Here is a 15687-nt window from a genome sequence, read left to right on the forward strand (position 1 = left end):
GTCCGGTTCATCAATTTAGTTTTATACTTGGATCAGCCAAATTGCACAAAGCTACTCTGTTTAATGTATTATTTTTAGTGAAAGTCACAACAATAGCATGCTCCTTTCATCACTTGGCTACACTGTTATTTATCACAAAGGTGAAACAATAAGAATGAACGGCTTGCTCATTCTCAGAGCTTTAAAGTGGTCAGCGTACATCAGTCACTATTAACTCCTATGAGTAATTTACTTAAACCCAAAAGCCCATCAATAACACATAAAAGATTGCTGTTAGCTAGCTAGAGAAATTGCAGTGATCTCATCAATACACTGTTTGGAGTCTTTCTGGCTCAAAAATAACATTTTCAGAGGGTCTTGCAATTACTAGACATATGGACGCTTGCTCAAGCAATACAGAGATTTTTCCATTTCTCAATATTTGTAGAGCCACCCCATCCATCAGTGAGAAGCTGATGCTGTGAAGCCAGCTGAGATTTCTGCATACACATTTTTCAGCAAGGTTGAAAAATAGCAATGAGTAAATCATACAAGTTTATAGCATATTATATAGCCTAGTTCCTTTTACGTTTCTGTAGAAAACCATCATCAAATGTGTGATAAATGTTTTCTCTAAAGAAGATGCTCTGCTCACTTTAGCATGAAAAGAAAAATTAACAACATTTCTATGTTTTATCATTTTGTTTGCTTTCTTCCCCAAGATTCTTTACTCAAATAAGATAAGACTAAGGCTGAACAGTAAAGGAAAAATATGGCCAGCATTCATTTGGAAACTATTAATATTCGGTATTCTAAAAGTAAACCATCTGTTTACTTAAATTCCAATTTAACGTGATATATATTTAGTGTACAGGGCAGGGTTAGTGTATACTTAAGGTTTGGATCACTTTTGCAGCTTTTAGTGGCTCCCCTTACTGTAATTAAAGCTTTCACTGTGTTAAGAGCTCGTGGGTGTGTGAATGTGGGTATGCGATATTTTTTGTCACACAAACTGAATGCTTATGTGCTTTTCTATGAGAGCATGGTCAGTGCTCGAGTCTAGTGAGTATAATCTGAAATGCATTAACTGTATAACTGTATAGATATTCTGTCGTATGTATTTGTAAAATGGTTTAATAGGCTATTTTACTGCTTTTGCACATGAACATTTTCATGGGCCCTTGCCTGAGTGAGCTGAAACCATGTCATTAAGTGCCTGGAGCCTGGAGCAGTGTATATATACTCTGTCCTCTGCAGGGACGGGCATCCCCAGCAGGGTCTGCCTGTACCACCCTCCATATGGTGGCTCGTCATTCGTTTTCTGTTGCCCTGGTGCCTGGGAGTTTCATCAAACCCTAGAGTCCAATCTCTCCACAGCCCCAATTCCACTCTACTGTGATATTTCTCTCTCTGGCCAATCGGATAAGTCACACATGGCTTCACCGCACGAAAGAACAACAGCAGCCTCAAGCAGATGTTGCTCTGCAGACTGCCCATGGAGTGGAAAACTGGGTTTCAAGAACAGTATCAGTTATTGTTAAAGAGTTCACTATGCCTTGGAAGGGGGAGACGTGGTTTTAAGGCTATGATCTAAAACTTCAGAGTTACTGTTGACCCATGTTACACTTTTCATTTAGTTTACCTTTGCACATTATGGTTAATTTACTGTTAATCCACTTTGCAGGTTTCCATTTTTGCACTTTTGTCCATACTGCAATTCTACCTCACACATTACTTTTTGCACATTTGCATTTGTACATTTTTCTGTTTACTTACTGTGTATTTATTATTATGACTATTTTATTTTATAGTAGTTTTTACCTTTTTACTTACTTTTTATTACTACTATTACTACTTATTTACCCCTCTTTCTTAACTGCGTGTTGAGCAATTGTAACAAAGCAATTTCCTGCAGGGATCAGGGAAGTTTTTCTGATCCTGACATCTTTGTTAAGGATGGAAATGCTGTAGGTTATGTTTTTCATCTCCAAGCATTTTTAGATTATTCGGCTAGATAGTAATTTTAGATATGAATGAATAAAACGGGTCCCCAATAGCCAACTTTTTAACTTCAGGGCAGTTTACATTCGTACACAAATAAAGTTCTCTTGAGTAGATAAAAAATAAATTGAGAAGTCACAGCAAAGTGTGATAATAGTAGTTGAACAAATCCATATAAGTATTACTTTGAGGGGGGTTGTTGTACTCAAGGTAAGAAAAAGCAAAGTTATTTTTGTCCACTTTTATTCTGTAATATGACCAATATTTCTCATATTCAAGTGTGTATGAAAAAAAGTCACTGGTTTCTTAAAAAGCTAAATACAATAAGCATTGGATCAAGGCACATACAAGACTGGCCAAAGGGCATACAATGCACTTTGGTTTTCAATTGTAAAGAACAGTTAACTTTAAATTGTGGCAACATAAAAGTGTGTTCATTTGGAAAATAATACAAACTAATACTCATAACAAGGAGTTGCTGACACTGTGGTAATTCTAATGAAAGCCAACATGTCTTGCACCGTCTTTTTTGGCCTGGTGACTAGAATGACGTATGGTACATGGTACTAAAGAATGCCGCCATTGTCGTTCGGCCATTGTTGGCTTGTACAAATAGAGATAGTGGGGGGTCCTCTGTGTCAGCCTGTCCAGTCTACTTGTTTTGAGGAGCAGAGAGCTCCTTAAGGTCGGTGTGCTTTATCTGCCCTGTGCTGAGGCCTACAATCCTATCGGAAACACTGGAACCCTGCTTGGGTTGCTCTGCTGTGTCTTTCTTCTTCTTCTTGCAAACAGAAAAAAAAATCACACTGAACAAAGCAGAGAAATAAAGCATGGCACCTCATCTTTAGTTATTTGTACTCCATATCAGATGAATACTAGAGAAAGACTCTTGGTCTGTAGTTCGTGGAGACAGCAAATGGCTGCTCATTCTTTGAGAGGGCAACATGCCTGCTTTGCAAATTAGTTGATCAGCTGTGCCTTAGTTTATGTCATGACATTTTTTTGCCTTTTTGTTTTTCAGACAGCCACAAAGTTAAAAGAATGACCTGTGCTTATACTACAAGGTTTTCTAAAGTCTGATTGTTCAACACAGCAATGAAAACCCACTTTCACAGTTGACAAGTCATCATATCTCAGTAGAACACAGAGTTTCTTTTAGTTGGTCGATAACCTTAAGCAAAGGAAATACAGTACAAATTACTACAAATCCCTAAAATATAGAATTGCAGTTAGTTACAATACCCACTGACGGTACAGTGATGGCCTGCAACTGGAACGTTCTCCGTCTTCATAAAATGTCCTTAAATATAAATTATATGGCAAATGTACAGAACATTGCTTCCTTAGTCATATAGATCCAGTGTTTTGTAAAAGTCTTGCCACTCTGTTTAAGTCACGCACTCATCATCAATGTCCATGCGCAACATCATGAATGGGAATGGTCTGAATCTGGTATTCCACTGTCTCTGTAGCTCCTGTTGTTAATACTGTTGTCGCTATGTGGGGTTTTGTATAAACTCAGGCCATTAGGTGGGAAAATCGTATGTATCACAAACTCCTCCTTGGATACAGGCAGGTGATTTATAGGTATCATTTGAAAAGAAGTCTCTCGTATTTCTAGGATGGAGTTGTCCTTCTTAGTGCCAGCCTCAGCATAGTCATCCTTTCTCCGACGGCCTTTGTTGTAGGTGCAGTTCCTGGAAAAAAGTGAACCGTTCCTGTGGACATACCAGCACACCAGTGCCAACATGATTATTGCCAAAAGTGCCACAGCCCCTCCAATGATAGCAGCCAAAGGCAGACTGGAATTTTTGTAAGGCTCTTTCTCCTGCTCTCTGTTTAAAGTTGTGGTCGGGTTGTATGATTTGTGAGAACCAGTCTCTGTCTCTATGCAAACGGGGGTCTCGTCTGACAGGTAAATGTTGCTGGTCTCCATGGGAACCAAGCATATCCTGTAGGAAGACTCTGGCTCGAGCGCAGTGAGAAGGTACTCCGTCCTCTCCCCCTGCACAATTGTCTCGGTGATGGAGCCAAAGGCAGGGCTGTGTCCCAGCTTTAGCCAGCTGAGCCGTAGGGCGGTCATGGGCTGTGACACCGTCCATGATATGTGTATTGTATCTGCACTACTTGACTTCACACTTATGGTGATGATCTTTCTGCCTGAAGTGGTGGTAGTGCTGTGGTAATTCTTACCCATGTCAGGCCCTTTTACTACAGGCCTTCTAGTCACAAACGAGGGCCACTGGGGCTGTGAAGGGCGTACAGTGTTGGAGACTGTGCTTGTCTCGTACATGGGGATGAGTTCTGAATCTGTGCAGTCAAACATGTCTGTCGTTAGGTCTTTAATCGCCATGCCTTTGACCTTATCAGGACCTTGGCACATGAAGCCACGTACATTCACTTTAGATGGCAATGACCGCAGCCAGTCACGCACCCATTTCATCCTGCAAGTGCATTGCCAAGGGTTGTTGCGCAGCAGGAGCTGTGTGAGATTGTCCAGATCTTCAAATACACCTTGTGGGAGGCTGCTTAGGTTGTTACCAGACAGGTCCAGGCGATACAGCTGCCTCAGGAAGGCAAAGGCCCCAGGCGGGACCCGATTAATGTGATTATCTTGTAGCTGCAGCTTCTCCAAACTGGTGCCTGGAAGGTTGGCTGGCGGCGATGTCAGGGAGTTCCTCACTAGCGAGAGCTCAGTCAAGTTGATCAGGTTGATGAGAGCCATCTCCCCAATCCCACGGTTGTTGAGCAGATTACCATCAAGGATTAGTCGCTTCAGGTTGATGAGATCTTGCAGAGACTGCTCTGAGATGGAGGAGATGCGGTTGTCATCAAAGCGCAGCTCCTCAATGCTCATGGGTAGGCCTGCAGGGATGGTGCTGAGGTGGTTTCTGGAGAGAAAAAGCAGTCTGAGGTGATTACTGTCCCTGAAGGCCCCCTCCTCTATGCTGACTGCTGATACAGAGTTATCATCCAGGTGCAGTTCCTCAATGTAGGGAATTTGAGCTAAAGAGGCATGGGTAATCATCCGAATGTTGTTCTCCTGAAGGTGAAGCTCTTTGAGCCCAAGAGGAAGGTTAGTGGGAAACTCATCCAGATTGTTGCAGTAAAGGTAGATCTTCTCCACATTTGTGAGCCTACGGAGCTCCGCAGGAATGCCCGAACTCTTAATGCGATTGTTTTGCAGAAAGAGCACTGTAGCATCCTGGGGCATACCAGTAGGAATGGAAGTCAGGCCACGGTCATTACAGTAGATGAAGGTCCCATCACAGCGGCAGGCTGAGGGACATGAGGCGGAGGTCACCAGGGGGTTAGCAAGACCCAGCAGCAGTCCGATCCTGATGAGGAAGAGGATAAAGGCCTTGCATTGACGCACCATCTTGATGCTGTGTTGCCTGGCAGTCTAATCACTCAAGAGCCCCTGGGGAGAAGACACAAGGGTACATTTAATGCACAAGGCCTTAAAAGGAGAGCCAAATTCCTGTTCTCATAATTGCTGGGTGTTTGAAATGCTGCCTACAGCACTTTCTAGATTAAATAACTGCTGAAAGAGTCAGTTTGAATTCCTCCTATTGAATTGATATGAATTGATCATTAGAATTGCCAGGCAGTGAAAATAAAGTGATTGTTTTTACAATAAGGTGTTTGCTTTTGAACTGCCTTTACATCATACAAAGGAATATATATTTTCCTATGGATTAGAAGTTAAAAAGTAATTTGCTTTAGAGATAAAACTGTTTTTTTATTTTATTCTTTTTCATAAGAAATGTTCCAACATCTGAGCTCTGTGAATTGAATTTCTGTGCCTCAGCTTTCTGGCCCGGATTTGTGAAATGTAATAGCACTCCCTCGTTGTTTTACATGTTTCTGTATCTCAAGGCTGCCTTTCATCGCTACAGACCACGAGGGTGAACAAAGTCAGGCATTGTTGATGAACTGTTGTGGAACCGACATACTCTTAAGCCCTGTTAAATCAGTACCCATGCCTTTCGCCATTCAAATTCTGGGGTTTAACTGGCCTCTAACAAGGTAGGGAAAAAAAAACTCTCTCCTCACAGATAGGTTTGATAAATGTCTTAAGCACATTAAGATCCAAGAAGAAATGTGTTTTCTGAGGCAGTCTATGTATTCCAGTCTCCTGGTTATAAGATTAAATTTGTAAGCTTCCTTCATCCTTGCTCAGCATTTTATTATTGATCTTTGCTGTAACCGTGGTATGTTAAAAATTGTAATGTATGTCTTAAAATTTTTTAAATAATAATATATTAAATTTCACAATTCACAAACGTACGGCAGATACAGCCTTGAAATGAACATGAAATGAACTGTGGTGTAAAGCAGAAGGTGCTAACTGGTTGTCTGTCTCTTTTTTCACAATCGATGTGTAGCTCCTTTTTAATTAGGCTAATACTGATTTATTGCTTTAATTATACATTCCTGCCATGACCTCTCTTCCTGCACGTCTCATTAGAAATTGTTGTCTGGTCAGTGAAGTGGAAAGAAGCAAAGCCATCTGTATTTGTCATACCTGATTTATACGACGTGGTAAATCCTTTCCAGACACCAAAAATCCAATCAAGATTTCCTCTTGAATTTGCTATTATCCTTTCTGAAAGGAAACGTTTGTCTGAGGGGTTTCTGGTGATATCCTGACCTGGTCAGTGTTTGCTGAGCTGATCCTTGTTTGGACGATGACCTCCTCTGTGTTGTCAGAGGCTCATGCTTTCAATGCCTTTACCATGGCAGATAAGCCTGTAGAAAAAGCATCCCTTCTCATTGACAAAGCATGCGATCTCAGGTAATATTAAAAAATCCTAATGGGTGTTGAAATTGTCGAGCTCAACAGCCATAACCGTAAATTAGATTTTTTGGGTGTTGTATAGTGATCCGCTTGTGAGCTTCAGCAAAGGCTCCTTTCTGCAATCAGGCCCGGCAGGCATGATGAGTTGACACAAAGCTGGTCTGAGCCATGCCAATCCCCTGTGCCACAGGCTCAATCCAGGCCTGTTCACTTGTGTACTCCAGGTCTTCAGGTAACCAGAATCCAGAATATACACATTAATCCAGGGCTCTGGTTGCTTTTCCTGAAGCAGATAGCCAATGTTCTCCTCTCAGAGCAGGGTACTTATCCTTCTGGGCCCAGCCTTCCTCACGCATCCGCAACTTGACTCATGCTGTGCCCTCCTCACACCTGGAATAGTGTTCTGAAAAATAACAGGAGACGACATATTTAGGGCCCACATGCAGTTGTCACAAAATAATGTTTAGGTGATCAGGTAATGAGAGAGGTATCTTTCAGAATTAACAAAAAACATTTATTTTGCCAAGTAAAATGAAATGTTTGTACAAGTAACAATTTCGTTTTTTCATTGTTTTGTTTTGTTTTTTAGATTCGGGAATAATCTAATAATATATAATTCACTGCTTATTTCCACGACAGTGACATGGATGCTGATACTGAGAAAACCTAATTAAGTTTAGGAATGTGTTTGATACGGAAATCTGACATTTCTTACAAGGTGAATTCTTATTTTAAAATACCCTTTTTCTTGGCCATGACTGTGCCTGTTGACCTTTTACTGGCCGTTATTCTAACATACCACATTTCTTTTCTATGGTGATACAAGAAAGAATGTCTATGCATACGAAAGACAACAGTGATCTAGACCCCAACACAATGGCTGAGGGTGGAGCCCTTCTGCCCCTCTGACCTTGTCAGCCCAGTTCACTGCTTATCTGAGGTTTTGCTGTTTTACAAGAGAACTAGTCCTGCGATTAAAAAAAAAAAGGCAGTCTATGCTATTTTAAAAACAGGGCTAGACCAGATTCCACAGATGAGAGGAAAAGCGGATCGAGTGGGTGCTTACTGAATTACTCACATTGTTAAAAAACACTCATGACAAATGAGGCCCATTTGAATTTCGCATGGAGAAGAGGATGGCTGTTACATCCATCCCTGTCACTCCCAGCTCCTCCTTGTGACCCCTTACCCCCCCTACCTTATCCTCTCTTCACATTCTGTGAATGCTGTTTCTGTTTATAAAAATAGACTTTCCTTCCTCTCACTACACAATAGCTTTGTATCCTTACATGTAACAATCCATGTGTCCTGCTGGCAGCCACTCTGTGCTGTAAAACATGTAAAGGTAAATTACGAACAAGGGCCCCAGCCATTTAACAGTTGTAGCCCATGACAAGGAGAAGATTAGGGAATTGAGAGGCTTGTAACTCGATTACAACTCCAGAGATGCTGTCTAATAATAACACCCCCCCTTCCTTCTCTTCCATCTAAATACGGGCCCTGAGTCCAGTATTACATTAGTAGTAGATTAGAGTCTGGGGGAAAGCACCAGATGTGACCTCTACTAACTTCTGGAATAAAAGAGTCTGACAAGGGAAAAGAAGATGAAATTCTGTGATAGAGTTTTAGAAAATGGCGGGATGATAGAGGGATATGTGCTTTCTGTCTGTTGGAATGAACTTTTAATGCAGCACTTAGTCAAGCTATTTCAATTTTAAATAGCCCTTTTCGCCTCATTTCGTAAGGTTCTCCATCCTCTGAATATTGTTAAGTATATGTAGTCTTGATTTGAATCCTTGAATTCTTAGCATTACATAAAAGAAAGTAATTGTCTCTGCATTCCTATCTTATCAAGAGGACCCAGCAAGACCTATTTGCACTCAGTATAATAGGCTTTTAGGGTTGTGAAACAGGATGATTCTCTGCATAAAGAGCCCCACATATGATATGGTGCAACATTTCTAGTCGGTTGCTCTTCTTCTACAACTACAACTCTGTTACCTGTTGGTTTGAAGACAGAATTGAAGTCCAGAGGGGCAAGGGGGCATGATTAGTCATTTCTGATCTGGTGTGGATATACTCAGGAAGAATAAAAACATATTGTAGCGTAATATCTAGGCTTCTGTTTCTTGGATTATATTGTGGGTAATTTATCAGATTTCTGCTTTGAACCAAGCACATCATGCTTAGTTTACAAGGAGCATAGTAGGGCCTTGATACTGGGCTGTTTTTTCTCCTTTTCTTTTTCCACGCTCATCGGATTTCGGTGGAGTGGCCCCTCTCCATTGTTTGCTACAAGGCAAGCATGTGGACCTTGTAGCCTCAACAGAGGGGGTTTAGGTATTAAAACATTTTATTCAGGCAATTAAAAAATTCCTCTACTTTACACAGTATATTTTACAAGCCTTTCCTATTGTATTTACTAAGAACGTACACTCACGCAAATGTACGAACCCACCCAACCACAGAGGCCGTGTTCACATGCGCACAATCATTCTGGGAGCAACGGGGGCTATGTCAAACATTTTTAGTGATGGATGTCTTTCTCCATCGTTCTAATAAGCTCTGCCGGCCGACAGGAGATTCCTCCAGCAGTCAAAGTGGCTTCTGCTTCATTTAATCTGAACTGGCAAAGTTAAATTGAGCATCCTGGTAAAATTGTGTGTGTGTGTACAGCTAGTTACCTTTCAGTGGAGAGCGTAGGAAGCTCACACAAAGCTGGACACTGATAGCCATTGTGAGCTCAACACGCATAAATGCACATTAGTCTGCAATAACAGAGCCCAAGACTTTGTGCCCCCTAGTCATACACTGCACAAGAAAGGCTTTGGAAAAAAAAAAACTCAAATAGAAACAATTTCATGCCTGTCAAAAGTATTACAGATTGGAATGACTTTTAGTTCCATAAAATAAAGAATAATATTACATGGGCTGCATTTAGGGGGAAAGAGCTGTAGAAGTAGTAATGGCTGACTATTAAATTATTCATGAGCCCTGAAATTAATTTTGAACCACACTGGAGCACTCCATTGGGAAATCAATGTTGTTTGTATCTGCTGTTGATTATTCATTCCAATTCATAATATAGTTTTTGAAATATGATTGATTGCACACAATGTAGTTATTGTGGGCTATGTTTTTTTTTCTTGAAAATGTGTTTTGGCTGCAAAGTTGGTTGGCAAGTTAGTAGATTTTAAGCAAACACTAAAATAATACTGGAAAACATTAATTGTTTAGGGTTGCGAAAATTTAGTGTCCATGTGTATTTAATTTTTTTTGGTTTTTTTAATGATTTTCTGCTCTAAACTTTCATATCTTAGAAACCAACATGAGTTTTTGTCACCTTGTGTGTTCCATGAAACCTTGCGCCATTGATTGCTGTATTAGTAAGTTGTATGTCAGCACACCGGGCATCGGCCTGCTGTGGTGCCGAGACACAATAGAACGTTAACGGTCACATCTAAATTCGCAGGGACACACATGTTTTAGCTGAAGAGAAAACGGGCCAAAATCTCCTGATAGTTGCACACATTCGGTATGTGGCCTCCTGTTGCTGTCTTTAGATGGGCTGAGCAGATGATACTTTCGCTGGCCCATTAAGAGCACAGAGAGGCCTGGGACAGACGGGGGTCTCTCTTTTGTAACAGACTGAAAGGAGAGATCTGCAGCAGCTGCAATGGTTTTTCCCCACATGGGGGTGGTAGGCACTGCAAGATGAAATGTGTGTGTGTGTCTGTATGTGACAAGCAAACACCAGAAACACTGAATACTCATGTTTAAGCTGCACACAGGGGCCCGGCTCAGCACAGGCCAGACACCTACCAACATTACAGGGATTTGTTACCCTCCCTCTCGGCCCATCTGCAGTTTTTTTCCTGAGTCATATTGCTTCCAAATGTTTTTTCCTGCAGTATTTATGATTCGCAGCCATGTTTACACCTTTACTAATCTGAAATGATTTGTCTGTTTAAGCTCAGAATAGATGGTAAACAGATAGCGCTTAGTGGCTAAATAAATGATGAAAAGAACTGAATTAGGCCTCCTCAGAGTACATCTGAAATACGTCTTGGCAGTTATGAAGGTCTTACTGTTATTTTCTCCTAACGCAGGCATCCATATTTGATGCTTTAACTTGTCTGACAATAGAAGATTCTGTCTGTAGTGACCTGGTTAGTTGGTAATCTGAAATGTGAATTCCCTCTGAAAGCAATTGACTGGGGACTTTTGCCTCAGGCAGTCATCAGTGAAGACAACTGGGTCTGTCCTCATGTCTACCGTGTTTAAAAGGCAATTTATTTCTTTGTCTATCAAACACACTGACCAACAAAGACCCACCATTACATTACTTGACAATTGGAGTCATGTTTGTGCGCACTATTTGGTGATTAACTGAAATCAGTCTGTAGCATATATATATCTGTCACTGTTTTAAGCCTGGATGACCTTAATGTCTCACGAAGATAAAAGGCTATGTTAAATTGGATTAACCACTGTCTCTGCCCTGGTGTTGCCAATAAGACATACAGCTTAAATACCGTGCATAGGAATTGAAGGCGTCCACTTTATTGCATTGATCAAATGGGATAAATCAAGCCTCGCTTGAATCATTGCCACCATAGGTTGACATTAAGAGTGTAGAATCTGCTGTCAGCCGACCATATGAGCAGAAAGTATTATCTTACTGTAAACCTTTATTTCTCAATGCTTATTAATAAGACAATCATTTCCCGAGCTGCGACTGCACAGAAATGTCGTGTATTTATTTGAAGCTTTGTTAATGCAACGTTACAATATGTGATGTGCGTTAAATGAGCCGCTGCTGATGTGCGAAATGGTGCGTATGAAACTTCCACGCATTTTGTGCATTTTCAGGGGAGCTTCATGACTGCGCCCCTGCAGCACAAACCTCTCATAACGTATGATGCTTTTTAAAAAAAAAAAAAAAAAAAAAATCTGTTTATTATCTGTAGACAAGCTCACAGTTGCACACTGTAAAGTTCAATGGAGATGCACATGAATAGGAGCTGGACCGAGACGTCCAGACAGTGACGCCGGAGACGCATTTAGCGGAGTTTCTCCAGCTGCCCCTTCATGTCCAACTCTGCGGGATCTGCGCTGCAGTTTCAGATGCACACCGGGGTGTCTTCTCGGGCTGCGACGCCGAGTCTAAATCACACAGCCCCCCCACCCCCTCCCCTCTCCCCTTAATCCTATCAAGTTTGCGTATTCACCACTGTTTATTCCCCCCACTGGCTGGAGATATCAAAAGCTGAAAAAGGGAACGAAAAGATTTGACAAGTCCCTGTTGCTCCCTGAGTGCTTTTCACACGCTTTGACCGGTGTACTGAGTGATAGAGCCGCAGATTTAGCGCTTCGAGACCATCTCCTCAGAGTGGAGGAAAAAACAGAGATGTGGTGTTTGGTGGTCTCTGTTAGATACACGCAGAATAAAAGAGGGATGCAGCACAGGATCGAAGCAGCAAGTTGCAGGCGTGAGAGGGGTTTGAGATGAGAGAGATGGATGAATAACCTGTTTAAGTCTGGTTTTTATATTCTCCAAGTTGAGCAGAATGATTTTCAGTGCCTAAACGGAAGAGCTTCATTTTGGTTATTTGGAGGAAAAGTGCACTCACGATTTTTTGTTACTATTGCTTAAAGCGGTTCTAAGCCTGTGAGACAAGCACCTCAGAGAAATCCTATATTTAAGGCTAAGGCCGGGATGTAAAAATAAAGAAAGAGTGGGAAAAAAAGAGAACTAATTAGCTACGAGCAACACTTGGCGATCCCGCATGACTTTAAATTCCTTCTGCCAGAAAGAAGATCCAAAAAAGATTGAAAAGGATGCACTCCCAACCAGCAAAAAACACACTTACCTCTATAATCAACCAAAAAAAATGAAAAGTAACAGGTATCCTCTTAAATTGGGGTTCACAACGGGGGGAAAAAAATTAATAATCCAATCCAGGTTGTGCGGATTTCAATTCAGATCCAAAAAAGCTCCTCTCACTCACAGTGCTAGAGCTATTTGGAGTTTATCTGTAGCAGCACTGCTATGTTTACTGGTGCCCCCCCTCACACACATACACAATCTGTAGGCTGTGCAAGGACATAGGTGCACGGGTAGATCCCAATACAAATGTGGAGTTGTGTTTGCCTCTAGCTTTGCTTCAATAGAGCACTGATGTCATCTGGAGGAGGGGCCTCTCTCTCTCTCTCTCTCTCTCTCTCTCTCTTTCTCTCTCTCTCTCTCTCTCCCCGTCTCTCTCTCTCTTTCTGCTCTCCCTCTCTATTTGGGAGATGCATAGGAAAGGTGCAGTGTTGGGTGGATACACTAGGGGGAGTGGAGGAAAGGGGAAAGGCATTCACATCCTTGTCAGATGTGTGCACTGAAGAGGAGCGAGTAGTCACTAGTTGGAAAGCAATGCTCACTAGCTGAAAAAGAGGGAGAGGATACAAAAAAAAAAAGGAAATACACTGTATGTGTGTGTGTGCATGTCGGTGAGAATGAGAGATGCACAGAGGATTTTATTTGTAGTGGTTTGTTTTAAGTCGGCATGTGGTTTTGTTAGTGGAATTATCACTGGTGTATTTGTTTGAGACATGTCAGGATTTGGCATCAGGGGCTTTTTTTTTCCTTTTTACTAATATTTTCATTTATCAATTATGTCTGTTGCAGGTGTTGTTTTTTTATGTAGACCTCATAAATGTTTTCTTTTTCTGAAAGAGAGAAAGAAACCCAGTGTGTCACAGTTTTAAACCCAAACTGTTTTGTCCAACCATCTAATATGCTAATAAAAACTTTGCCTCTTTATGTGTGAAGCACATACCAGACAGTCATTTTAAGCTTTAACAGGTAATACATATTTGATGATGTTTTCACAGAGAACCAGAATAATTTATCACGAGAATTTAGACTTGTGCTAATTCTTAATATGTGTTTCTGTGTGTGTGTGTGTGTGTGTGTGTGTGTGTGTGTGTGTGTGGCTGCGATCGTGTAATGCATTCATGTCTGTGTGTTGATACAGGAGAGACATGTGAGTCACTCTGACATACCTGAACCGTACTGACTTTTAGCCCCCTCCTGCTGTCTGTTTGACCCTTTTTTGGTTTCATGTTTAAATGAAGCCAAACAGCGGGTTTTACTCCCTCCGAAGCCCACAGCAACAGTGAGTCACCCTGTTAGCCAAAGGGTTGTACAACGGAGTTGACCCAGCCGACACTCTCCTGCCCTGCGTCATCTCCAGCGTCTCCCCCTCCGGCTACCTGACAAGGCCCAGGCACTCTGAGCTGCAACGGAGCAGCTCTGCTCATCTGTCGTTGAATATCAACAATCAGATCTGTGAAACATATGCAGCTGTCTGTGTAACGTGGAGACTGCTCTCTTACATGTCACTCACTACTGCCAATACTACTTTTAGTTTATTTACTGCAAGCCTATCATGCCGTTCAGTTGTAAATGCCTGGAGGGTCTGCATTCATTTTTGATAAACAAACAGGTTTGTTAGAGAGGTGTTGTTCTTTTGTTCTGGGGATTCTAAAACGCCCAGCTGAAATTTATCATGCTTTTTCATCTGTCAAGAGAAAGCAACTGCCATGTGAAAATTAATACAAGTTAGAAAAGCGAAATAACACATTTTGACAGTAAACTAGATGACTAGTAAGAAACTAGACCCAACAACATTTTACACAGCTCAACAGCTCAATGGAACCATGTAATTTTACAAATGATCCACAGTTCACACAAAGTGATGTACTCTCACATGTTTTCAGTGAGAAAAACGCTGTTCACTAGGCAACCTCCTGACATACACTCAACAGCACAGCTCATTTAATATCCCACTACTGCTGTTTCTTTATTCTGCGCCCACCCCCCCCCCTACCATTGTCCGCTCATGAGCTGATGTGGACCTGTACTCCACGCAATTGTTCTGGCCTCATTAGGATGGTGCATACTTGACAGGAGTGACTGTCTAGGTGTGTGACCAGCGCTGACATCTCATGAGTTGTTTTGCCAGGACAGAGGAGCGCGTTCCAACTTCAGCCTCAACACATCCGCATACGGTTAAACCATGATTGCCATCTTAACTGGAGTGCCTAATTGAACAGACACTTAAGCCTAGAGCATCTGCCAAAACTACTTAGACCTCCAGTGGAGTTTTTCAGAATTTGTTTGCTTTCCAGCTGGAGTGGCTCTCACTTTTGTTCGAAACACAATGGGATTTCTAGACAAATATAAATTGTCTGTCTGTATGCTGTTCATTTTGAGGCAAACTGGTATGAAATAAATTTTTCTATTGCGTCATGCTTATTTCTAGTTTATTAATGAGCTTAACCATGTTATCATATTGGTCCAGGTGTCATAAAACAAAGACTGCGAGGTGAGAAAAGGTCAGTCTCGGACATCCTGACTTGATCCCTGTCTTCTCTCCAAGGGGGACAAAGGAGAGAAACCTGTAGCTGACCTCACCCTGGCTTCCTCTCTTAAATCGACTGCAGACACATCTGTCAGCGGCTGCTGATTGACCCTCTCTCAGACATACAAAGAGCCCCACTGGAGGACGAGGGTGTTGGATTTCAGTTATCTCAAGACCAGGGAAAATCTGTTGCCCTGCTCATCTTTTGTTCAAGGGGATAGATGCTTTCCTTTCCCAAGGATGCACTCTAGTCTGTCTGGCCAATTTCACTGTTTACCCCAATTGTCTGTGTTTGCAATGAGGGACAGTATAGCTAAATATATTAAGCCACTTGATTTTGCTAAGTGCTGGCTAAAGTGCCCTTTGGCTCTGGTGGCAACAAAACAACTGTTAAATGTGCACTTGGTCTTGTTCTATATCAGACTGTCCTTAGCCCAGTTTTTGTCTCTCATGACAGACATTCGACCAGATAATTGATTTACTTTTTGCTCT

The 15687-nt window shown here is 41.6% G+C and overlaps 2 protein-coding genes across 8 annotated transcripts in view; one reads left to right on the top strand and one right to left on the bottom strand.

Moving 5' to 3' along the window:
* Nucleotides 1–15687, top strand: part of macrod2 (mono-ADP ribosylhydrolase 2) — a 423023-nt gene that overhangs the window by 73414 nt on the left and 333922 nt on the right. The gene's annotated exons all lie outside the window — the stretch shown is intronic.
* flrt3 (fibronectin leucine rich transmembrane 3) lies at nt 2207–12902 on the bottom strand. Its single transcript, XM_044372370.1, has 3 exons — nt 12655–12902; nt 6509–7184; nt 2207–5401 (listed from the first exon to the last, which is right to left on the bottom strand). The coding sequence occupies exon 3, from the start codon at nt 5357–5359 to the stop codon at nt 3407–3409; it is 1953 nt and encodes a 650-aa protein (XP_044228305.1). The 5' UTR covers nt 5360–5401; nt 6509–7184; nt 12655–12902; the 3' UTR covers nt 2207–3406.

Source organism: Thunnus albacares, chromosome 14 (assembly GCF_914725855.1).
Source record: "Thunnus albacares chromosome 14, fThuAlb1.1, whole genome shotgun sequence".
In the NCBI taxonomy this organism is placed as follows: domain Eukaryota; kingdom Metazoa; phylum Chordata; class Actinopteri; order Scombriformes; family Scombridae; genus Thunnus; species Thunnus albacares.

Coding starts and splice junctions, on each gene's coding strand:
- flrt3 (XM_044372370.1), bottom strand. CDS start 5,359: ATGGTGCGTCAATGCAAGGCCTTTATCCTCTTCCTCATCAGGATCGGA.